This window comes from Pelecanus crispus, chromosome 1 (genome assembly GCF_030463565.1).
Source record: "Pelecanus crispus isolate bPelCri1 chromosome 1, bPelCri1.pri, whole genome shotgun sequence".
NCBI classification, from domain to species: Eukaryota; Metazoa; Chordata; class Aves; order Pelecaniformes; family Pelecanidae; genus Pelecanus; species Pelecanus crispus.
This window is the reverse complement of record NC_134643.1, coordinates 75,801,374-75,827,060: the sequence shown is the minus strand read 5'-3', so window position 1 is coordinate 75,827,060 and position 25,687 is coordinate 75,801,374. Positions and strand designations below refer to the sequence as shown.

Sequence of the window (25,687 nt, the reverse complement as noted above, 5' to 3'; positions counted from 1 at the left end):
TACAGTTTAACAAATATTTTAAAATCATCACTAAAACTTCATGATAAATAAGACATCTTTGACAGTTCAAATTTTTGAAGACAACTTACCCCACACCCACATAGAGATCTTCACCACCCTGTTTAGGTGGTTGTAGCTTCACTTACGTGAACGGTACTATGCCCCATTTTTCTAGCTGAAGAACTGGACCTTGGTCTTCAATAATTGCTTTTAAAATGGCCCTCTTGGCTACTCATTTGCAGAACAGGTGGCAAATATCTAGTGGCCAACACATTCACTTACAAAGCCAGAAACAAGTGGTGGACAGAAGTAGAGAATATAGAATCTGCATGAATGTAGCAATTTTAAAAACTATTTAAAAGGGCATCCAACAAAAATGTATACATACTATGTTGTTTTATTACTCCTATTATTATCATTATTTGTGATGGCCATCAGAAACAGCATAGCAATACACTGAGTTAATGGCAGATGGACAACTGCCATCTTTTGGTTATGCTAATGAGAAATGTCACTTTTCATGTACTTAGTTGTTTTTTTCCCCAGATGTGTGTGCTCACAGTGAAAAACTAATTCTACTTTTTTATGCTTAAGTGGATTGCATGAGTATTATAATATTGTAATTAAACTGTGCACTAATGATTCATTCCCTACAAATTAAGTCAGAGTCCTATTAATGAGAACAGGTAAAGTAGAAAAGCAAACAGTGAAAAGGATACTAACTCTCACTGTTGAAAAGCCAGCTTAGATGGCATTTAAAGGTAGACACTGCCCAGCAAATACAAGGAATCACCTTGCTCTGCTAAGAAATGGTTTACCTTCTTGTAGGCAAAGAATTGGTTATAGTAATATCCTAAAGAGGTCATGAATGTAGATTGCAGAGTAAACGAATAATGGATAAAGTATTGCCATCTCTTGGCTACATTTTGTAGAGACAATAATGGGGCATCGGACTTTTCTTCTCAATCAGCAATAATTCATATGTCTTCGCAGCTCTGGCAAGTTTGCTCCCCAATACAAGGAAAGAATCAAGCTTTCAGTATCCAGATGTATCACTACAGTGTTCATACAGCTTTTTCAGGGTCGTCTTTCACAGATTTGCAGCGTTGTAACACTGGAAGGCCAACTGCTTAATCAAACACTGGTCAAAACTGGTTACGTCTACAGATTATAGTAAGAAATCAGAAAGAGATATGCCAAAAAAAGAAAAATTAAATGCACTTGACAATTAATGCACTTGACAATTAATGCATGAAAATACAGTGCCATCTCTTTAAGGGAGAGGGGAAGTTCTGACATCAGCAACATTTCAAATGAAACTTAAGGAGATACTTCAGAGAAATAACCTGAACTGACAAGTGGAGAGATATAGCTCACCCCTGCAATGGTGCAGAAGCCAAAAGGAAGCTAGTATGCAAGAAAAAAAATGGTATCTGACCAAGCAGGCAGTCCTCATGCTTTATTTTTGTTTCATGGGCAACAGATATTTTATGTAATACTCATATGACCATTGGAACAGTCTATCTTCTGATCAGTCACTGTATACTTGTTAAATAGCTCTTTCCTTTCCGTTTCCTTCAAGTAAAACAAACATGGAGACCACAGATGACTATGTGACCCTTAAGATATCTAGAAGCAAGGTTTTCCAAAGGAAAATTTGTAGTGAGTCAGACACCTAAATAATAGCAAGATGAACAACTTTGAGAAGCACTCAAACTCCAAATGGATTTAACTTCTCTCAAAGTCTAGCCACTTATGTCAGTGCCTACATGAGCCCCAAATTCTTCTAAAAATGTGGTCCAGACTATGTGTGCTAAATTCCATTGAAATTCAGTCCTTGGTATGCATCTTCCCACACCACTGAAAAGACAGGTAGTAAGAAAAAAGAATTGACCCAAGTACTTAACAAAGACAGTGCAGACTAAAAAACTTGGCTGAATTGTTTTTCCAGATATGTTCAAAGTCTAAATCTGCTCATTGTCTTTATAGAAATAGCCAAAGAGAATCAATCAGGATTGTTCAAATGACTGGTCTTCAGAACTAAGACGCAGTTAAAATGTTTTCACATCCGTATACTGACATGAGGTTCTCTTGATCTGCCATATAATGACAGATTTGGTCATAATGTTGAACACAACCACCAATAATCATGATGTCTTGTGTCATGCTAAGATGAAGAGGGAAGACAGTTTGAATGTGGGCACCCCAAACTTTTTGGGGTGCTTTTCCAAGAGCAGATGTTTGCAGGAAGTAGATTACAGATTACATCAGACTGCTATATTGTTTCAACAGGACACAAAATGTCCATATAGTAAAACTATAGTAACAGCTGTCATTATACTTCCAGCATTATCTTTCAATATAGTTATGGGTATATACAGCATTTGTATTACTGTATTATTAATCAGTCACTGTCACTATTTGGTTATCAAACAAACAATCTGGGAAGTCTGAACCATTTGCACTCCCAGTGGTGCAGATTCCTCTCAATTTTCAGATCAGGTGATCAGGTCCTTTGTTTCCTACTGCTCAGAAAGCACTCAGGAATTATTTTTTTTCTCAGAAAAGAAACCACCAGATATCATTTCATACTGAATTTGCTCAGACTTCTGGAAACATCTATTTCATACCAGGTATGCCCAAGATGACCGGTATTAGAATAATCACTTCAGTTTACTTTGTGTAAATCTTGTTATATTATATCTATGCTTACAGCTTTGAATGTTGATCTTCAAGATGGAGGAATTTAATTCCCTCATCTGCTGAACCATATAGGAAATCATCATGTTCATACAAGGCGTATAGCAGTACTGTCGATTCATTAGCCTTATTCAGTAAAACACAGTGGCAAGACTTTGTTCAGTTTTGTTCTTGTTCATTTGAAATAGAAACACCATGCTGCATGACTCTTGAAGAACAAGACCATATGAAATTTATGGGGGGAAAAACCAACATAAGAAACTCATGTGCTAACCAAGAGGGATTTTACTGCAATGAAGGTGTATTTTAAAATGACACTTCACATAGTGTTTGGGACTGAATCTTCTCATTAACAGAGGAAAGCTGAAAACTTTTTTTCAAATGGCATTTATGTCATTAAATGTGGGTATGAGTGAATATGCAGGGCTGATAGATAGCTCTTTATCAGAGGACAGGTTCAAGCATGCATCGTGTTAGTTCCAGCTTCTCCAACATTGCTCCATCCATCTACTCCTTTTGCAACATCTAACAATGTAAGTTTTAGTTTCCATTCTTATTGAGTCATTAGTCTCTCTGTGGATACTGGAAATAAAGGCAATCACGTATGGCTAATTGTGGCGGATATCAGATGATGGAATCTGTATACCCCAGTGGGGACTCAAAGGCAGAGAGAGAAACGGAGGGCTTCAGATTACAAACCTGTCAGTGGGAATCAACAGGGCATTTCAAAATGAGAGATTGCATTTCACTGACAAAGAGTATCTTTGCCACAGGAAAACAATCAGGTGTTAGCTGTTCTTCTATAAATACAGCATGCGTTGCATTTGCAAAAAGAAAATTCAATTTTGACAACCAGGGATAAAAAAGTACTTCCGGTTGATCTCAGTGTGCTCTAGTAAAGCCATGTCCCAACTTAAAATTCTCTAATGAAACAACAAAGACATGTTTATCGCTATACAAACAAACAAGAAAAATTCCTTGTCTTTGTCTTCACTAAGGTAATGTTGTATACCAAATTCTGCTGGGAGCAACAAACTGAGCATTGTGTCAGGTTCTTTGATCTCCCCTGAAAACTACTGCTTTTTGGATACAAAGCCTGAAAGATGAGTGATAGGGAGGATAGAAAAACAAGAAAAGAAGGAACATTGTACTTTTCTGACCTTCTACTTTTTGATGACCAGATGACAGAGGATTTGTAGGGAATGCTATGGTTATATGTAACGTAGGGGAACGTCTGAAGTAAGAAGAGTTCCTCCTTGAAAAGGACTGTAACGGCTGCACATTTACTCATGCCATTTAAAGGTGGTTTTGGACCAGGTCTTCATGACAAACACCATGAATGTTTCTTCATGACTGAAGAAACAGTCATCACTGAGCTAAACTGGATTTGAACAGAGTTTGGAAGGCACAATCCTTCTTGGCTAGCAGCTATGCTAGATTCAGCTCCACTCACGTTAGCATGGGTGAGAGTCCATTCTGAGTACTGTATCATAAAACCTTTCTCAAAGGACATCCAGCCTATCCGACTCTTTCAAATGGCACCAGAAATTAAGAGGCATGTCCAATTTCTATTAGACAGTTTGTGCTGATAGCTAAAAATCACTGTTAAGATGTGAAGAAAGACAACTTTAAATTTTTTCCAGCATATACATACCCTTAGAGATCAAGTCTGAAAGATTTGAAGGAGTCTACAGAGTTAGTAATTTGAACCTTTCCCACTGACTGGCTGCCAAACTCTCCCTTTAATTCCAGACTAAATAACATGTAGCAAAACAGCATAGATAAATTTGGTCAATACTTTCATTTTAATGTTCTCCTTTGCACAGAAACAAGAGGCCTTTGAGGTTTGCAAATTTTCCGCAACCTAAACTCATCTTAAAATATTTCTGAAGTCAGTCACATCTGCACAAAGCCCACCTTTTTAAGGAAACTGTCGTTGTAATAAAGCCTATTTTAATAAGAATACTTCAGCCCACTGCATGCATACATACAGAGCAAAGCTGGTCCTGAAATGAAAGCAAACCATCCTCCCAACTTACTGGAGCGCTGATGCATTATTTTAGGACTAGCTTGAATGACCACAAAAACATGAGAATTAGACTCAGACTTCTATTTTCTCATTGCTAGCTAGCTCCATTTTTGTTTTTCCTTTTTCTCCCCTCTTTCTTCCATATGCGTGTTCATGTGTGTTTGGCTATTATAAGCACTTTATCAATACTGACATTACTCCTCAAAATTCATTTCAGAGGGATGACTTTTATGGCTCCCATGATTCTTAAGCCGCCTACCGTATCTTTAACTCACAGAATCAGAAACTAACACACAGACAGTGTAGCTTTTCATACAAACGCACAATAGGAATGAATGTATTAACCTCTGTGGTGCATGGAATGTGTCAGCTTACACACTGGCAGCTATTTCTGTGAAACTCGGCTAACTTCCGCTGGCTGTGTTAAAATTAAAAAAAAAATCTTCCCAAGAACTATGTCCCACACTCTCAAATGCTGGCCAAACAACTGAAATATCTGATGTTGCAGAGAGTCTACTTTATACTGATGATGGCCAAACTGAGTTTGAGAATGCATTTTACACGTACTGTTTATAAATGTGGAGCTTTTCCAAGCAGGTATAAAGCTCTGCTGTTCCATGTGACTTGGCAAATAATAATGAGTGGGGAGACGAATTAGCAATAGAGAGTATGGGATTTTTTTTGTTTGTTTGTTTGTTTCTACAAAAGAGCGTCAATCCAGATTTTGCAGAACTAGAGATGATTTGGATCTTGATCTGATTTTAGTCCCAAATTTTACCCAGCTTCATCCTACCAGCAAAGCATACATGGCAGGTAACAAAACTCAAACTGTGGAGATGGACATCACATTTGTTTAATTCCAGTGATTTGACAAGGGTTGTGGGGCTGATCAGGAATACCTCAGGAACACCTGCACCGCTATCATTAAGACCCGTGGACACCCTAATACCTCCAAAACTTAGAATGATATTGGGAATTTTGAATCAGATACATCTGACTACCAGGCCAACTCTTTTAAAGCAGCTCAAAAAAAATTCTTTAGTATCTTTCCACCTGTTTTCTAATTACCTATGTTAAATTAGTACAATCGCTAATTATCTGCACTACAGCAGTGCCTAAAATGTCCTGGGTACCATAAAACACTGTAGGAGGGGCCAGTCATTGCTCTGAAGAGCTTACAGCCTAAAAGGACATAATCACGTTAAGCGACTTTTAAGCAGTTTAAAAGTGCTTGTCAGGACAGAGCTTTTCTACCCGGCAATGCACTTCCTTTTGCTGGCTTACACCTAGTCAGCCTACACAGCCTGCATCAGAACTATCTAATGGAAAAGACAAGCAAACATACTGCTCTGCGGAAATTTAAAGTACAAACCTAAAAGTAGTTAAATTGACAATAAAGACACAAAAAAGTAACAAAAATTTCCCCCAAGGTAAAAGGAAAATGTGTATGATTTGGCGATTATTTTGCTTCAGATGCAAATTTTATGTGAAGAGAACAGACCAAACCCCCTGCTAATTGCATTGTGTTCAAATGGGAGAGAAAACAGTTTTTCATATTTACTTAACCTTTGCCTCTTCTGCATTGTTTTTGGACTTACCTGCAGTTGGAGTGGGCCTAAGCCTGGTGTTGCTGCGGCAGCAGCTGCCATGGTAGTTGGGATCAGCTGAACGGGGTAAGGGTCACCTAAGTAAGAGAATAATAGAGGCGTCAGCACCTTTTATCTACTCTCCACCTGCAAATTAAAGTCCTGCATTCACTCTTTCCAAAAGCCTTCTTTTGTGTGCCTTGTTGAGGCCTAATGAAAAGCTCTATTGTGCAGCCTTTTACTAACACTCTTTTCACAATTCTGGCTGAGAGAGGAATGTGAATAAAAGGCACAAGCAATTAAGGCGGAAACCTCATCCTTTTTCATGATGTATTTAGGGAAATGGAAAAAAAAGTGCACATTGATCAGAAGGCTGCACTTCAAAAAAAAAAAAAAAAAAAAGAAAAAAAAAAGAAAGAAAGAAGATGGGGGTGGAGGAGAAGAAAAGGAAAACAGTACAACCTTGATAAGATCACAGCATTAGAAGGGGACAAATTTACAAGCTTGCCCAGAAAATGAAGTTAACAAAACTCTGCTCACTGTTAGTAAACTGAGCCTCACACAGATCAGAAATGGCACTCCCTTGACTACTGTGTTTTCTCTTAGGTGAGGAAAAAAACCTTGCTTTAGTTTCAGGGTTTAATCCTGCAACATGAAGAAGCATGTGAAGTTAAGTAAATCAGATACAAGCCTCCGAAATCCCTGCGCCAACTCCACTTCATGACTTGTGATTCAATTTTGCTACTGAGGGAAAACTCCTTCAGTTTTAGTAAGAACTGCGTTGTGCTGAATGAGATAAAGGGACCCAGTAAAGGTTTAAGAAAAAGTTGCAGGCATTTGTAAAGGAAAATTACCCAAGATTGCAAGAATCAAGACAGAGACAGGCACGTTTTAATGTCTGTTTTAATGTTTTGGTCACTCCTTACATACCTGGTTTGTTAAAACAAACTTCATGCTAGCCCATCAACAAAACTATTAAGAAAACCGGTAAAAAATAATAAAAAATGTTACATGCATTATATTGCCTCTCCAAATGATAAAATGTTTAAGCACTTTCCACTCAAATAAGGATCACCAGAGCATTTCTGTATGTCCCTATGTTCTGTAGCGTACATGACTTCTGTAGCATTAAGACAGCCACTTGAAATGAGATTATGGAAAAGGCAGAAGACTTTATCAGGAAAATCTACCTAAATGCTCCTGTACATTTCATTAGAGAGGTAGATTAAAAGTTCTCCTCCTTTATTATGCTTTTTTGAGTGAACTGGGGGGAAAAAAAACAAATTAAGAAGGCAATGCAGGCTGTTCTGTACAATCATTATTAGCTATTATTGAATTAAAGTTTATAATGGTATCAAGCCTAAGTTACAGGAAACAGAAAACAAAGGGAAAGAAATTTATCTCATGTTTTTGAAATGTTAGAAATAAGCTGTGTTGGTGTATACATGTTCAGGAAAACTGCTAATGTTTATTTTTCCCTTTTATAACGCAACCTTCTTTAGAGAGATCTTTTCATTCAAGCATTTTGATCTCCTGTTAAGAATTAAATACCATAACTTCCAGAAATGGAGGGCCAGAAAAAAACTGGGTTGGCAAAGCATCTTAACAGATATTTAGCTTCAATAAGCATGCCTGCTTGTATTGAAGAACATCTTAAATCATGCTTTGCTGACTGAAGCCTCACAGTCTTTCAAGGCCAAGGCCAGCCAGCCAAGCAATGGGAATCTAAAGGTCCACCCAGACATCCCCATTCACAAATATCTTTGCACCAGCACCAGGCCGCAACTTCTCTATTTATTTATTTCTTGTCAATGGGCAACAGATTTGCTGACTTGCTTGGATTTTTTTCCCTAGAGGATGCCATTGTTCCCCATTTTCCCATTTTCCTTTGCTTTAACTGTGGCATCCACTTTCCATTTCATATAATGAAACATTTCCCAGACTTGAAATTTTCTGTGTAGTTATCCTGTGGCCCAAGCAATGGGCCTTAAACATGTGAGGACACGGAGAAGAAAGAGATGGTGGTCAAAGACTCAGGGTCAATGGTGTTTAGCTGCTTCCACACCACTACTAGATCAAAGGCTAATCCCAGCATCATTCCAAAAGGCTCCTCTCTAGAAGAGGACATTTTGTTTAAGAACCAGCTATGAAATAATACAAAATTATTAATTTCTGAACTGCAAAGAAAAGAACGAGAGAGAAGTTTTCACTAGAATGTTGATTCTACAGCCCATTAAAATTTTCAGTTACAAATCATTTGTATTAAAATGTACATATTAAAAGATTACTGTCCCACATTCTCTCCACACACATGTATAAGCCTCAGCCCATCCTTCCACAACCTCACGCAAATTCACGTATCCCACTATTCTCACCTACCTAAACAGCCAGGCAGATTGTCTGCTGTGGTAATTCCTACCTTTTACGGTTCATTTGGCAGCTATATCAAGGAGATGCTTCTGAGAGAAGAACATGCTAAAGTCCCCATGGCCACATGCATACCCCATGGCCATGTGCATGGTCACACGCACTGGCTTTGGTAGTGGAGGTGATGCCTCTGGGACTCTTAGAAGACCATGCTAGAAAGCAACTACTACGCCAATACATGCTAATGTAGGTTTTCATAATTCTAAGGAAAAAACTCAAATTCATCCTAAAACCAGAGTATAGCTGTGCAGAGCTAGGCTCTCCTGCTTACCAGGTTGGTTTTTTGTTAGTTCACTCTTTAAAGGGTTTTACATTTTTCCAGTGCTCCAAAATATTTTTAAGAAACAAAAACAACACACAAATCTGAAAGGCTTCTGTAACCTATTACGAATCTTTGCATCGTTATGCTTTGGTAATACCCTCTGCTATCTTGTGCTTATCTTAGGGGTTTAGCAATTCTTTTTATGTAGAAAAGTACATCCTGCCTGTGCTGTAATTCTTTCTCAAGCGCTCCTCATACACAGTACATCCACATTACTTCTCCCATGGTACAGACACGGTAGCAGCAAAGAAGTTGGAGGAAGGTGTGATAATGAGCAGAGTAACCATCGGGGTTAGCCATCCATTGTGTTTGCCCTGGTACAAAAGTCTAATAAAAGATCACCTCTGTCTGGAGGAGCTTGCTGTCCACAGGAGACACAACACAAAAGAGCGAGGAATATGCTCAAATGCCATGACATGCCCTGGGTCACACAACAGGCCAGCGGAAGAGCCAAGATTAAAACCCACAGCCAACTCTTCGAACAGTGTCCTTCCCAGGGAAGGATCCAGGCCCTCTATCAACGAGGAGGCCAAGCACTTATATACTCACATTACATAGTGTGGAGCAGCTGCCACCCCTCAAAATAATAACAAAGGCCTCAAGTCTCCTCTGATAAATATGGACCTGTTCACTCTTTGCTGTTGCTCTAGAACATGACACCTCTTTCTACTGTCCTTAAATTTACTCCCATATCAGACTGAAGGTTTTGCTTGAGCAGTTTTAGTTAATTCTGAAGTCTGGGAAACGCATGTCTTAACTATTTCATTACTTCTTCAGTAAATATCTTATTTTTAGATGTAAAAAGTCACTTCATTTTTTTCCCAAGCTCTGGGAACATTTCAGGAATGTGAGGCGAGATATACAGTTATCAGAAATAGATATTTCCCAAGCCATTCACAAGTTTGCATCACTGAAAACACCAGTAAATTCTCAAACGACTATACTACACTTCAATTCACAAAATTGACTATTAACCTAATAATGCATGCAGGCATACCTCCCCGCATCTTTCAGCTACCAAAAGATACATTTTGTGCATTCCTTTCACGTTCCAAACTGTTTCTCATTATGAGTGGACTTTTCTTATAAACAAAGCATCAGAGAGAAGTTTTTTTGTTGGTTTTTTTGTTGTTGCTTTTCTTTAGTACACTATATGGTAAAATCTGGAGCAAGTCAAAGGCTGGGATTTTTACTGTAAGAACAATATTATTTCATTAGCTGACATATTCTTCTCTAACGTAGTTATTTCCCAGCTACTTGGTGACATCACTTTGAAGAACAGAATTATTCAAGACTGACCACATGAAAAGAGCACAGAAGGACATATGTACTGGTGATACAGCCCTTAAAGAAGTGAATGGGCTATGTCAGCCTGGAGGAGCTGATGGGGTACGTTAGAGGTGTTGGTACACACTGTGAGCAAACGAGAATGCCAGTGGCTCAGGGGAGAAAAAAGGCAAGGCTGAACCCTCAATTCTGTGCCAATTCTTTATTTCTCTATTCGTCTTTTGGTCTGTCTTCCACAAACATACCCAGAACCTCTTTCCTGATAATTTATGCACTGCAACTTCTTTCAATTTCAAATCACACCTTCATCCTTGCCCAAAATAATCTTCCAAGATCTTGCTTACAAGAGGATTTTTCATGAAGTACATTCACTTTTCAACCACTCTTTCTATGAACTTTCCTTATCATCCTCCACTGAAAACACTTTTCTGTGAAAGTAAGTTGTGGTACAGAGCCAAGTGGACATCCTGTCCCAAAATGCAAAGTAACAACCCTGTGTTTTTAGGATCTTGATTTTCAGCTGACTAGCTACCAAGCTCAGGGATACTAAATGATTGTATACTTGTGGAAACACAACAGTGGCTCTTAAACCATTGATACATTTTGCAAAATTTTATCAAAGGAGTTTAGGAAGTTAAAAAACATTAAGACTTTTTTTTAAAAGAAAGCATAGGAGCTAACATTATGTGTGTTGCACCATTCACCTAAACTCGCAAGATGTTTTTTGTATTCCTTTTTCTGTCACTCATCTCATTTATTCTCCTTCATGGTGTAATCCTCCCTAGTGTCTTGTCTTGTCTCCTGACAGGCTGCAAGCTCTTCAGAGCAGGCACAATTGTCTTACTTGCTATATAAATCAAGTTACATGCTAATGTTAAATTATAATGTTTTGACAGGATTTTTAAGTTGAACCTGATTATATGAAACAATAGAACTCTCTGATTTTTTTCCTGAAATTTTCTTCTTTAAAAAAAAATGATACCAGAAGAGGAGAAGTAGGGGTTTTATTTCCTATGATTTTTTTAAACTTATTGTTTTCCTCCTACCTGTCTTTCAGGGAGAGCAAGCGAAAAAATTTGGAGGTCATGGAAGGAGAAGAAAAAAAGAAAACAGTGTAAAGAATATAAAGAGTAGAAAACAAAACCAAATTCTTAAATTATAATTTCCAAAACCAGAATGCTAAACTAAATTCCTTGAAAAATACTGGAATAAACATTTGCTTATAGTAGATTCTGTTGAATGAAAAGGAATTCTACATTATCTTCCCCCCATTTTTGACAAGCTCTAGAAAAAGCTGCAATAATTTTACACTCAATTTATCACTTAAGTATATTTATAATGAATAATCACAGCTGATGGCTAACTGACAGGTAACCCACTGCATCTCTTCTCACCACTGATTCATTCCCATCCTCATCACCATTTTCCTTTCGTTTTTTTGGTGTGATGGTGGGCATGTAGCAAGAGTAATGGGAGGCTGTGAAAGGCATGAGCAGTGTTCCCTGACTTCTGCCTCTAGGCATTAGGGATTTAGATAAATAAGAAAAAGAGTATGAAGAAGATACCACCACTGGCTTCCAAAAAGAAATCCAAACTGGTTCCCTGATTTTCTTTGAGGATAGTTCCGGACAGCACTGACCGAGTGCTGCCTACAAGGGATTAGCCTATTTTGTATTTAAAGAAACAATTCAGACTACAGAAGGGATGGCTTTGGAGGGACCTAAAAACAGCTTTCCAATTCCTGTGAGGAGGTGATCAACAAGATAGGGCCAGGCTCCTCACGGCAGCGTTTGGTTGGAGGACAAGAGCCAATGGGCATAAAGTGAATCGAGAGAGGATCAGATTTTCCCCATAAGGACAGCCAAACTTCGAAACAGGCTGTCAAAACAGGGTTGTGCAGTCTCTGTCCTTGGAGGTTTTCAAGCCCTGACTGAATAAAGCCCTGAGTAAGCTGGTCTTATCTCCTAGATGACCATGCTTAGAGGAAGAGGTTGGACTACAGACCTTCTGAGGTCCCTTCCAACCAGAATAACCCTATGATTTCCAGGGTGCCTTTTTTTTATATACCTGTTGAATAAATGACAGTTATTCAAAAGCTCTAAGTACCAAGGAAAGCCAATGTATTTCCACAGAGGTTTGTATATGCTCATGAATTTAAGAATCAGGACTTTTATTTGGTTGCCCAACTATGGATAATAGTGCCGTAACACCAGACATCTTTTACGGCCTGGAAACTGAACTGAAACTATCGGCCTGTTTTCACAGGACCCCATTATTTTGCTTGTCTATCTTGTTTTTAGTAGCATTGTTGCGAGAAAGCCACACATAGATCAGGGGCTACGGGATTCTTTCAGTTAGAAATAGTCTTTAGTTGTGGTGTTATTTTTTGCAGTCTTGATGCCTTCCGTTGCATCTGCAGCATTACAGAAGTGACACATTCTCATGTATGCTAAAAGGCAAAGTTGTTACCAAAAATTCCTCCTTCTTGCTCTTTCTATCCACAATGCTATTATTCTTTCCTTATCCTGAGGGGAACATGAGGGTTTAGTCATATGCTCATTCTTTTCCAAGGCATAAACAGTAGCCCTGAAAGATGACTAGCATCTTTATAAAGAACCTACAGTATGTGGTCCTCACAACACATGGTTCCTATTTTTGTCATTCTGATAAAAGCATAGCAATGTCAATATTTTTTTCTTGTGATTTGGTGATTGTCAATGACCTGTATGTCAGCTGATACAGCTGACACAGTTAAATCAGAAATTAGCACTCAGTCTCTTTAGAAGCTAGACACATGGACACTGAGCACAAGAAAAATTATAAGACAGTCCACATGATAGTCCATTAAACAATGAAACATGTGACTGACTAAAAAACAGAGATACATCAGCAAATTTCCCTGAGGAAGTTTATGGTATTTAACTCCTAAACATTAATTTTATTGTACTGTATGAGGAACCAATTAACTGAGAGTTTCATTTTTCTTGGACATCGGAATTATTGTTCAGAATATGGATGAACAGTAAATTCAGCATAGTTTAATTTTATTAGGGTTGGCTTGTTCTTCTCACACATTTTTGCCGATTTTAAAAGGTAATTAGATATTTCATCAATAACTTTGTGTACATTATTTTATTTAGAACACTTCCAGCAGCAACGAGCTGATATGTAAGACACATACAATGTACCTATTGTACATTCAGTTTTTTCCTCCCTAATTGGATATGGTTGAAATAGCGATTAAAGCGCTTTCAGAAAACCTCATGTTGATGACATCTGACTAGGAACACAATATGATTTGTTACAACAAATTATCCACAGGGGAGAGGAGGAATGGGGGAAAAAAAACAATTCTTGTTTCCAAAATTTGGCATATTTCCATAAAAATAACATAGGTATCGGGAAATAAAAGGCTACCTAGAAGCTTTCCTGAGAATTTGCGAATAACCTGGAAAATATATTTGGGCTAAATCCCACTTCCAGAAATACAGACTTAGTAACTATTGTTTCCTGAGAAAAGAAAACAAATCCTAAAAATCTCCATATAATTCAATTTCTTGTATACCTCAGTTTAGAAAATGAAGTATGTTGTTGTTCATCCTCCAGTGAAGAAACTACCTGGAATTCAACAGCTTCAATCACTGAAAAACCTCAGGACCGATACAACATACCACACTGCCGTAAGAGGCTAGGCAACATTTCACTTCCTTTTTATCGCAATCATCAAATGCTTAAAGAAGTCATGGAGTGCAGTTTCCAAAATGAATCTTACTTAGCACCATTAATTGGGGAGGGCCCATCTTCTTTACAAAGTTTGGGCTACTCTCTGTCTTTTAGTGGAAAGCAAATTGTAAACAGTGCTGCACATGCAGAACCGCAGAGGAAGCACGGGGAAGCATCCTGTCCTGGTGCATTCTGCTCCATCCAGTTGTTGAAGAATACCCAATCTACCACTGTTCTCAGCCTATCTCCTCCTACCTTTTGTGTAAATAGCTCCGCAGAAGTAGCCCCTGTTGCTTTCCCAAATCTTTACTTCATTCCCTTTATTATGTGTTAATACAACAGAGTCAATCATGCCTTAACATTCCACATACAAATCTATACATATGTGCATTAATAAAAGGATCACACTACCTACGACTAAAGAGCAGCCTCCTCTGAGGCTATGCAGTTTTCAAAGGGCACAATACAAAACTTATCTCCTATCACTTCCATAGTTTTTATACTTTCAAAGCACTTCACAAATACTAATTAGCTGTAAATAAATTCTAATTATTTCTAACAGTGGCCCTAGCAGATCTGTATCAATCTGGTGTGAAATCTGACTTCAGTGAAGTCAACAGCAACAGCCCCTCAGACCTCAGCAGTGCTGACATTTCACTCGCCATTGCTAAAATGCTGGGAGTCATGTATATTATCTAGCAAGTATCACAAGTGAAGCTGAACTAGTAATAGCAGTAGTAACAAATGATAGGGTTAAGGAACGCTGACTGACAATAAAAGGAGAAGAGTTAAATGACCTCAGCCAATATGCAGAGCCTAAATGTGGGAGAAGCTTTGCCACAATTTGGAAAATGCAGTAATTGGGGTCTGTTTGGTTTCAACATCAGCCAACATGGAAGGAGCTCACTTGCTGCTAAAACCAATTAATATACCTAGGCTACTGGGAGTAACTCCTAACATCTGCTCATGCCACAGGTCACTTAGTTAACACCCCACTTTGAAACATCAACTCTTTGTAAAGAGATTTGCATTACACATCTATATAAATATTACGTATTATGTATATAATAAAATACATATAAAGAAGTTTGCATAAAAATCAAAGTACTTAAATTCCAAATAGCACACAGTGAATGGATAACCAGGTATGTAGCAAATAAGCAGGTAACCAGTATTTTTCTTGCTAATTGTGGACAATATAGTCCATCACATATTGCCCACTTATTTTTCCCATATGAAAAAAATGCTTTGGTTGTAAATAATAATATTAAATATTTTACACACCATGCACTTATATCTAGGTATGGAGGTTAAAAATCAACTGGAACCATAGATTATGAATCTTTTTCTCAAACAGAAATATAATCCTAATAGAAGTTCCTCCCTTTTTCTCTGCCAACTTTACCACCACACAATATGCCATAGAGAAAAAAGGGGAAGTGTCAACTTGTGTAAATTGTCCCTTATGTAATGCAAACCATCTGTTTAAAAAAACAAAACAAAATGAAAAACTAAGCCACTCCCAAGCATGGTCTGCTACCGAGAAAAAGAAAGAAAAGGAAATTTATTACATTGAATTGGAAGCCAAAGACCGTGACCTGCCATGTAACCATGGAGAAAATATTTACCCCTCTCCTCCATGTATTTACCCAATTTTGCAAAATATTTGGAGAAGTGCAAGTGAATAATTTGCTCCGCACGTATTAGAGATTGATACTGTTGTATTCTTTTGAGCATTTCAGCTGTCTAGAATGTTTCCAATCAGGTAGGAACCCAAGCAGAGCAACTTCTTTGTTTTGAATTACAGACACCATAGCTCTCACACAGTGATGCCACCACTGGGTCAGAAGGTCCCCGAGTCCCCAATCACTGGAACCTGGCAAAGTATAGGGGGATAAAGTATCAGTACACTCTTGCCCTGTTCTTATACTCTTCTTTAGGTATCTGCCATGAGAGGAATCTAAATGGACCCCTGCTATGAATTGTTACGATAATTTTTGTGTTATCGTCAGTCAAATCCTCAAAAAAGGAAGTATGTGTAGAGAAATCAGTACTCTTCCTTTCCACAGTCTTTCTCTGGATAAGTCATTAGTCCATTGGGAAGCACTGGCTGAGGAATCCTACCACACATGCTCTCTGAAACCACTGGGAGACATACATTTGACCCTCTCTTGCTCTAACATGGACAGGTGAATCAGAAAGCATTGAGTAAGTTAGTTTGGTTTCATTATCTAAGCTGAATGAAAGAAAAATAGCAGTATAACTAGGTATTCATCATTTTTTCTCTTTCACTGACCTCGAGGCTTGATCACGCATTCTCTCCCAGCTGCAGCTGTGCTGGCTGAAGAGGCCACTATCTCCAATCACAGCCCCCTGCCAAAGGTTACCACTGTGACCAAGCTGCTTGTTTATCACTTCCCAACATGTTTCCATTAAAATGAGCCAGCTCGGTTTAAGCAGTTTTAACAGAAAGTCCTTGCTCTCCCAGCCTGGACAGAAGCAAGTTAGGGAGTGCTTAACCAAGAAGCTTGGCCAGTACGTCAGAAGTTAGAGGCACAGTGATGAGCAAGTGGAGGCAGTTATCTCTTCAGCTACTTGGCCTGCAGACAGAAGGTGGCAAGTAACCCAGCCATGAGGTGTGGCCAACAGCACAACTGACTAGAGATCTGCAGTGCCTTACATGACGTGCTGCTGAATTTGAGATACTCTTTTGGAGATCTGATTTTTCAAAGGGGCAGAGCACAAAACAGTATAACTGTCCCTTTGAAGATGTCCCAACCAGATATCCATAATCAAGGTACTCAGCCATACAAAATAATTCCAAAAATCTATCCGTCCAGAAAAAAAGGGCAGGTTTTCCAAAAGGACTGGGAAGATGCAGAAGTGAGGTTCCATTTTCATAAGATAAATAAGCCAAAGTTAAAACATACAATGGCAATCAGGTAAAGATGCTGGTAGTGGGATCTTCAGAAGTTCATAGGAAAGCCTTGCATCCAAAAGCAAACTCAGCGAAAATCAGGCATTTAACGTGCTGAGAAGCTGAGCAAATTAATCTGCTGTATGTTCTCTGTTGCAGTGCTATACTGGTACCCACTTTAGCTGAGTTCAAGCTAGCATAGGTGACCATACTGAGGTCTACAGTACAAACATTTGCTAAATATCCCTGAGACTTAGATCCTATTGCCTTTGTCACTCTTCAAATGAAGATTTAGTCTCCTGCATCACTCAGGTACTTTAGAAAATTGTATCCAAAGCTCTTTGGTTTACAGTCTACCACATCTTTGCCAAGAGGACTGATACACAGAAGGGCAAGCAGGGAAGTGGGAGAAATATGTTTTAATGGCCTGTCAAAAACATTACTTGATGTGAACATGTTATAGTTTTAAGGCAGCTATGTTTTTCATTGCTACAAGCTTTCTAGGTGTAGCTAAATCCGTATATGCTTTTTTGTTTACACTAAACTGTGAGTAAAAAGAAAAAAATCCTTTGGACTACTTATCACTTTTCCTCAGCTTCTCAGTCAAATACAGTCAAACATGCCAAGGAATCACCAAACACAGAGCTGTCTTTTTCCACTGGCTTCTGCTCAGTCCTAGACCTTGGCATGCTGTTATTTCCAAGCCTTACTGCCAGGAGCAGCAGCAACTTTGCTCTTTTTTCTTTTTCATTTTCAAGGTTACACAAACATGCGATGTCATATGTACTTCATGGATGTGAGGAACTATAGGACTGTCTTACAGTTAATGTACATGCAGTAAAAAGAAGGAAAAAACCCAACCTCAACTCTTTCTATCCAAACCAGACTTCATTAACATGCAACTAATTTAACCTGCCAAATATATCTACCAGGGTGCTTTCCTGACCTTTTCCAGGCCTACAGTTATGGTAGCATTCATATTCAGTGTGGCTTCCAGTTAAACATTCTGTAATGTGAATCAGTACTTCTCCCATTTGAGAGAGACTGAGTGTGAAATCACTGGAAGAACTGAATGAGCCTATGCTTTGGTGCTGCAGCTGCTGAGGGATGTGAAGTGTTTTGAACAGTAATTTTCAGTAGTGGTCCCAGTCTGTAAAATATTAGGTAAAGGGATTAGTGGCCAAAGAAACTCAAGTTCACATTCAAGTACTGTATCTACAATGTTACAGAAACTGAAAGAAATCTGAAATTGTGGGCTAAGCCACTTTAACTAAAGGAATCTTTTCATGTTCTAATTTTACGAAACGGCTGCAGTGGCAAGTCCTGAGTAACTTAAAACAACTGATGAATTCGTGAGTTGGTCAGTAATACAGATAGATACACTGACATGGACATAATAAAACTAAACACCCATGACAGAGACAGAGAACAGTAGAACAAGCAAGTCCTAGATAACTCAGTAGGAAACTGATGTCAGAAGAGTTATACAAGCACAAATGCATGAAAACAAGTCTATGAAACTCATGCTCTAGCTAAGTCTATTCATGGAAATGGAGTTCCTCAATTATTCTTTAACTTGTTTTATTATCATCCTGTTGACAGGAACATGAAATCCTATAGAAGGCTTAAATAAAATTTCCAAAAAAATCTGGGGAGTATAGAGAACAATACAAATCTTTCAAAGATTAAAAATGTAGATGCTATATTTTTTAGTGTCAGGCTCTCATAAATATACTCATAGTTTGTGTTAGTCCATCAAACTGAAAGGCATATGCTATCTTTGATCTCTGTGCAGAACCCCCGTTGAGATTAATGTGAGTTCTGTGTGAAGAAAGAGACTAGAATAGGCCCTCAGTTCACAAATAGTAAGCAGGCTGCTTCAGGAAAAAAACATATTTTCTTACAACAGTGTTGAAATTTATTGGGAAGTTTCAAATAGCTTCTCTTCAGATGTATGTACGTATGTGTGGTCATGAGCATGTTCACTTGTCAAAAAGATCTGTCAGAAAGAAGGTGCACAAATCTACTTGTCGTGTGAAATGTTTTGCTGTTACGTTCAAACACATACTTCATCTCTGACAATCTTTTCTCATACGATACCGACTAATTCTCTATTTTACACTCATCTGTGCAAGTTAATGGCTTTGTCCATCTGGCAAGAGAGGTGATACTTTTATACAGATTGGCATGAAATTGTGCCCTATACCCACTTCCAGCTAAAAAAAATCTACAGGACTTACTGCATCCCGCTTTGTAGCTGAAACCAGGAGGAAGAAGGAATCCTTGCTGTGCAGCTGCTGCTAGGGTTCGTTGGTCTGGAGGGAATACGGGAATCATTAATGGAGGCAGCTGACCCTGGACCTGCTGAACAGGAGAGGGAAAATCAAACGTGGAATTTTTTTCTGGGGAAAATGTCTGCTTACGTCCTTTCTCTTACTTCTGATCTGAGAGGTCAGGTTTGAATATGCTCCTCCATAACGGGGTGTTCCAGTAGCATCAACTATTCACCCTCATCTTAATTACCAAAGTACTTCATAGGAATTACGTTAATCCAAAATAAATCAAAAGATTTCACTAACGCACACCTATATCCCAATTAATTGTTCCCCCCACAGTCCATAATGCCTCACTTCTCTTTGACTGCAGGGTGGGTTTTTCTTCTCTTTTATTGCACTGTAACAGTATCTCTGTCTCAGACAGTAGCTTTCACCCTGACTGAGCCCAAACACAAAGATACACACACACACAGAAGTACAAATATGAGCATAAGTAGCGTACAGCACAGTCAGTACTATTTTTCTGCCCATATACATGCACTTGTTTGTACATGGGAAGAGATGAAGTCTCTGAGATGGTAAGAAAAAAGGCTGAGACACTTTATTCACAAATAAAACACAGCTATGTCTGAAGTGTTAGCTGTTCAACTTTGCACAGCAACTGTACACAACCATGCAAGTCGGGAAATGGAAAATATTATATTGTAAGTGGATACTGCAGGGGACTTAAGACATGCAGAAATTAGTCATCAAAACTGGAAGTTGGCCATGACACAACGTCTAATACTAAATAATATTGCTTTTACCCAGTTCTGTCAGCGTTTTTAATTGCTAGAAATGGACATTGTCTTTGTATTTCACACAGATGAGAAACAAAAAATTTGCTAGATTAAAATGTCAAATGGCTAGATTTAATTAAAAAATCCCACTGTACTGACCAGATCAGTTGGTAAAGGGAGACTGACTCATTTTTTGAGAGAGGTTATCTAGATTTTTAATGGCACTGTAAAGCTATGGCATCGGAGGTACAGATACATTATCAAAGACTAAAATTTAGTTTGTGGTCTGGAGCCTTAAGAAACAAGCAGAATTAGGGTGTTGATAGACAAACCGTTTTTGGCCAGAGGCGTAAGAACGTGTTACTCCCTTCATTCTTGCCTGCGTAGCAGAACTGGCAAAAGAGAACTTGTGCCAGCTCCTTGGTTGCCACAGTTCAGACTACAGCCTCTTGACTTAATTTTGTTTTAATTTAAACTCCTGAACATCCAGGAGATGTCTCGGTTCACGCAACACCGATACAAGGCAGAAGAGTGATACAAAATTTGGGAAGGTAACTTCTTCATTTATGCCAGGACCTGTCAACACCTGTGTGCGTGCTGACTGTATCTTTATAATCTGAAACAATTTGCAAGGATGGAGTTCATGGAAATTCTTGCACTGGGAGATTAAGGTTCAGACTGAAGCTAGAGTAGATGTAGTTCCACTCACTGAACTAACTCAATCCATTTTTTGTTACTTCAGTATTCTCCTTTCTATTCTGATCCTGTTAACTAGAAGACATACGTACTTTTAACTGGATTGCTGGAGGGGAAAAAAAAAAAAAAAGTGATTTCTTCTGTATCCCCACTCAGTCACCCCAGAACTGCCCAATGTCTGCCTTTTCTTCATGTGTTTATTTTTTGTTTGTTTTCTTTGGGGTTTTGGGGTTTTTTTAAGACAAAGACAAAGTAACTGTATTCTTTTAGAACAAAAATGAACAGCCGTGTGGAATTTTTGCATAGTACTCTTCTTCGGCAAAAAGCCACAGAACTTTTTTTTAAATGGTTTCCAAGGATGAAAGTGACTTTGCCAAGCAGAGAAGCTTCAAAACAGGACTCAAAAACACTAATAGAAAGACAGATGGTTCTACTAAGAGCTTTGCTGCCAAAAAAAATGTTAAAAAAAAAGTGAAAAAAATGGAGTGATGTTATTGAAGCTGACTGCAAAGTTCTCTGATGACTGCAAATACTCTTGTCCCACTGCAAGTGTTAACTCTGCCTCCAGGGCTAATATAACTAAAGCACCACACACACACACAAATTGTCATTGCCAAGCCCACAATGTAGCACAAGTCTGCACTTGATTCCAAGTGACTGCCAAACACACGAGCAAAACACCACACTGAAAAATTCCCATTTAGGAAAACATTTACCAGGAAAATGCCCTTTCTTCTTAAATCTGACTGCTGCATTGCATTTTTTCAAATTGCTGCTCCTCTTTATCTCTCTAAGTGGCCTTATACCCACTAATTTCAAATGACACAACCCCAGTTGCATTAAGGAGGTAAGAACTATAGAGTGATGAGGATGGTTTGCATGGATACAGAAATAACGCAGTCAAAACAATGTGATTTTCATTCCAGGACGGAATGTATGTAGCACCACTCAAACAGCTACACTTCATTTTCTCCCAAATACAAATAAGTGCAAACATTAGTTTATTTTAATCTGATTACCTGACATAATACAATACAAATTACGGACTCTTCATTTTTATAGCTCATTTAACTACTACATCTTAACTTTTGTTATGTTTATTATTATTACCTAGAATTGCTAGGATACAACTGTTTCAAGTGGCACAGAGTAAAGCCCCTCCTGAGTTTTACACGAAGGGTATTTTCCTCTTTCCTTTTTCTTTTTTTTCAAAGCTATTACTACATCAGTTGACATCTCTCACAAATGTTTTTTGTTATAAAGTTTACGTACTTCCCAATGCTTTCTCAATGGTAACTTCTTGATACTGCATTTCTAATTTGAACATACTGGACTGCAAATCAGAGCTATTTTCCAGGCCTTTCAATTTGTTCTGCTAATGGACATATATATGTCCATAAAAAGAAATACATCTTTAGCAATCTAAAAATGCATATAGCTGTCAAGATTCTCCACTTGCCAAACTGTCTACGTGATTACTTCCTCTTAGCTCTAATTACCTAAAGGTAAAGATAGTAGTTTAAATGCTCACAAAATTCCCAATGGATTTAATGGGCTACAATTTCACCTTGTAACTTCTTATCTACTTTAGGATATTAGTCTGGATGATACTGATACAATCTTCTAAGGGCCTGTTTTTTCACTACACGTACCACTGCCACAATGCCAACTGATCACACAGTTCCCTGATCTTTCTTTTAATTTGAATGCTGTCACCATATATCAGATTAGCCAGAGGTACTCTTGTACTGCATGACAAACTGTAGAGGCATGGTATGCACAGTAGAGGCATATGACATATATAAAATAACAAAGAAATGAATCGAATGTCAGGAGGGCCATAACATTCTATACAATCAATTCACTAGTCAAGGAATTCATACTTCTCATATCTCTGACAAATAATTTGGGGCAAGAGGGAAGCCTGTGATGCAATGAAGGAAGTAAAAGCACACCACTTGACATTTAGTTTATGAGAAATACTCCCCTTAAGGAAGCAGATACACAAGAGTTCAAACAGGCCAGAAAGGTAAAGGTTCTCTAAGTCATAATGAGGACAGCAAGTCATCTTCTGTAACGGCAAAGTATTTTAGAGCAGAAGGAATTGCAACCAACTTTCACCTAGAGCCCAAACCAAAATCAGGGATCCTTCATACTTGTCAGTGAAAATCCAAAAAGGAGACTAGCCCTAAAGAACTTACCAGTGACGAAAAACAGTATGAGCATATGACAAGCAACTAATAGTATATTTACTGTCCAAGTGGGAAACTGGTGCATTAAGAGTTGCCTGTAGAGATTTTCAATTTTGGGAAGTGTCTCACTGTATGTTTGTTTCAGTGCCTTTGAAAAATCTGCCCTTAAATGACCTATCCTTATCAAAAGAAATTTGTTAGTAAACTTGGAACTGATTCAAGTTGTTGAAGCCTGGGCCAGCATCTTCACAAATCTGTGCATGTCCTTTATGACTTGACCATAACAAATCCAGCTGCACAAAGATGTGCATTCAGTGTAGCCACAGCTAGATTCCCAGCATTCCCAGCTTCATTATAATTGTAGTATTTCTGCCTAAATTTTGGTCTCCTACCTACTTTTAGGAACATACTATGGTTACCACAGCTACCTAAGCACTAAGCAGTACGTTTTTAACAGTTATCCCTACTGTTTGCTACTAGCTCCTGCTGTGACTTACATAAATTTAGATTGCAAACATTTGACAACTACAGTTCTACTTTATTTTCTGTAAAATGTCACGTGCGCTTTGGGTCACTATATAAATAGCTACAAAGACAAAACAGTTTAAGGAAACAGTAAGGTTGCAAAGTTAGGCATTCAAGGCTTAGGAAATGCCAGTATCAGGATAGCATGCCTGACCTTATTTTGGTCCTTTATGCCCAGGCATCCTGACAGAGTCTTTAATTAAAAAGTTCACAATTCTTGCTTAATCTAGCAGGCTTATAATACTTCTCAGGTAACATAAACCCATACTTGCAACAAATCTAAGCCCCTAACATAGCAGCTGCTATTAGTTTTATTTATTTTATCTTTATACACTTCCACCAATTTCATTTCCGCAGTTGCTCATTACACGTTTATTAGCATAAACTTTTATATAAGCTTTCCTCTCTCCAAGGTAAATATTTCTATACATTTCCTGGCATCCATATATAACACTTTCCACTGAGGGGTGAATACTGATCTTCCACCCACCTCTAGCACTTCAGAAGCAATTCTATCCATTTTGGTGAGACTGGTGACGGAGTAACGAATTACTTAGTGTGAATAAGAATGGCTGCTAAAAGCAACACTCTCTTCTCTACAAACTGACAAAACTCTGAGCAGTACTTTACTCTTCAGCTGTTTAGAAGATGCCCTTCAAGAGCTGGATGAGCATCTTTGCTGAAATGATCTCTTACATGGCTTCTTCATGTACAAGTGTGGCTAATTTTTATTTTCATTTGAGTTATTCTCAGCCACCTCAAAGAAGTTCAGATTTTACATTCCTAAACAGTGGGTGTGCATGAACGATTCTTTTAACTTCAAACTGTTGTATAAATATCTTCTTGCCTGCAACTTGTTTAGAAGTTAAGCATCTCTTCTACTGTATATGAAAGAATGTAATGTACATTTAACATGCAATAACATAAATCTGTCCTTCAAAAATGACATGTTTAATTGCATTGGTCCCCCTTCCTCTAGAAACACTTGGCTCATGGTGGTGCACACTATGCTGAAGGACCGGATTCTTTAATTAGCATATGTGTTGGCCATCTCTTTCTCTCTCCCTCACACCCCCCCACGTCTATCTTAAGGGAAATAAAAATATATGTCCTCATATAACTACAATCTGCTATTTTCCCTTACAGTGACGTTTAAAATAAGAAAAGAAAATGTTGTTCTCCTCCTTCTCTTGCCTAAATTGACATAAGCGTGTCCTAAATCTATACGGCAGGGAGCCTTGCCTATCCCGGTAATGCAATGATCACTCTCCTGCTGAGCTTGAGGTGGCTTTTTATGGGGTGCTTAGTGAGTGCTTAAGATACAAAACAGAAGGTGGATGCCAAGAAGCACAGACACAGAGAGATAGACACTGATGAGACAGACAGCACATCCATTCCACCCCATCCATGCTCTGACCTAATGCTTTGCTTTTACTACCGACAGGCACCTCACTCTTCTGCCAGACATACTGGTATAGGGGATCCCGACAAAGGATTTTGTGAAGGTTTTTTCTTCCTAAACTCTACCTGAAAATTCTTCTGCAATGGATGATTTGGCCCCTCAATATTATTCTTCCCTTTGCTGCATAAAAGGCTTACACAATTCATACCAGCACTAATCAAAATTCATCCTGTCTGAACACCTCAGTTCACTCAATAGCAGCACCTCACTGTTCACAATTGTTTGCAAACAGTGATACTGATCGTAGAAAAACATGCTTTCACAGTGGCAATCTTTTAAGAATAAAAAAGAAGGCTGTTTAGGGAGACACCCCCACCCCCCATTACAACTGCACTAGCACAGGAGAGCTCTATTTGGAGCAACAGTGTGGAAAAAATTATTAGTGTGATGGCACATCGGCACAATTCTTAACAGGTAATATGGTATGTATACAATTTGGCTTAAGGAAAACACAAGGAACGAACTTTCAGGAAAACTGAAATGCATCTCAGAGAATTGCATAAACATTTTTCATTTTAAAAAAGCAAGGCTTTTCAGGCTGGAAACTTTGTGTCTTTGCTCAGTCCTGCAAGGGAATCCAAGTGTCACTACCAGCATCCATCTCAAATTCATCTCGTCATAAAGTCTGTAAGTACTACTAAATGAACACATGCTTAGCCTTTTTAACTACAGTGCCTTAAACCGCCAAATAATACTGACAGTAGCTGTTTCCATGTCGGTAACTTGCTTCCAAAGGCTTCCCTCCTCCACTTCATACTACAGAACA

The 25,687-nt window shown here is 38.4% G+C and overlaps 1 protein-coding gene across 8 annotated transcripts in view; it reads right to left on the bottom strand.

Moving 5' to 3' along the window:
• The window catches only part of SOX5 (SRY-box transcription factor 5), a 293,400-nt gene that overhangs the window by 78,052 nt on the left and 189,661 nt on the right, over nucleotides 1-25,687 (bottom strand). For 6 of the 8 annotated variants that reach the window (XM_075709835.1, XM_075709853.1, XM_075709878.1 and 3 more), the window contains 2 exons: nucleotides 19,232-19,352; nucleotides 6,328-6,413 (listed from right to left, as the gene is read on the bottom strand). In XM_075709835.1, the coding sequence (XP_075565950.1) occupies nucleotides 6,328-6,413; nucleotides 19,232-19,352 (207 nt within the window). Of the gene's footprint in view, nucleotides 1-6,327; nucleotides 6,414-19,231; nucleotides 19,356-25,687 lie in introns of all 8 variants that reach the window. The other 2 variants (XM_075709827.1, XM_075709845.1) reach the window with 1 other exon arrangement.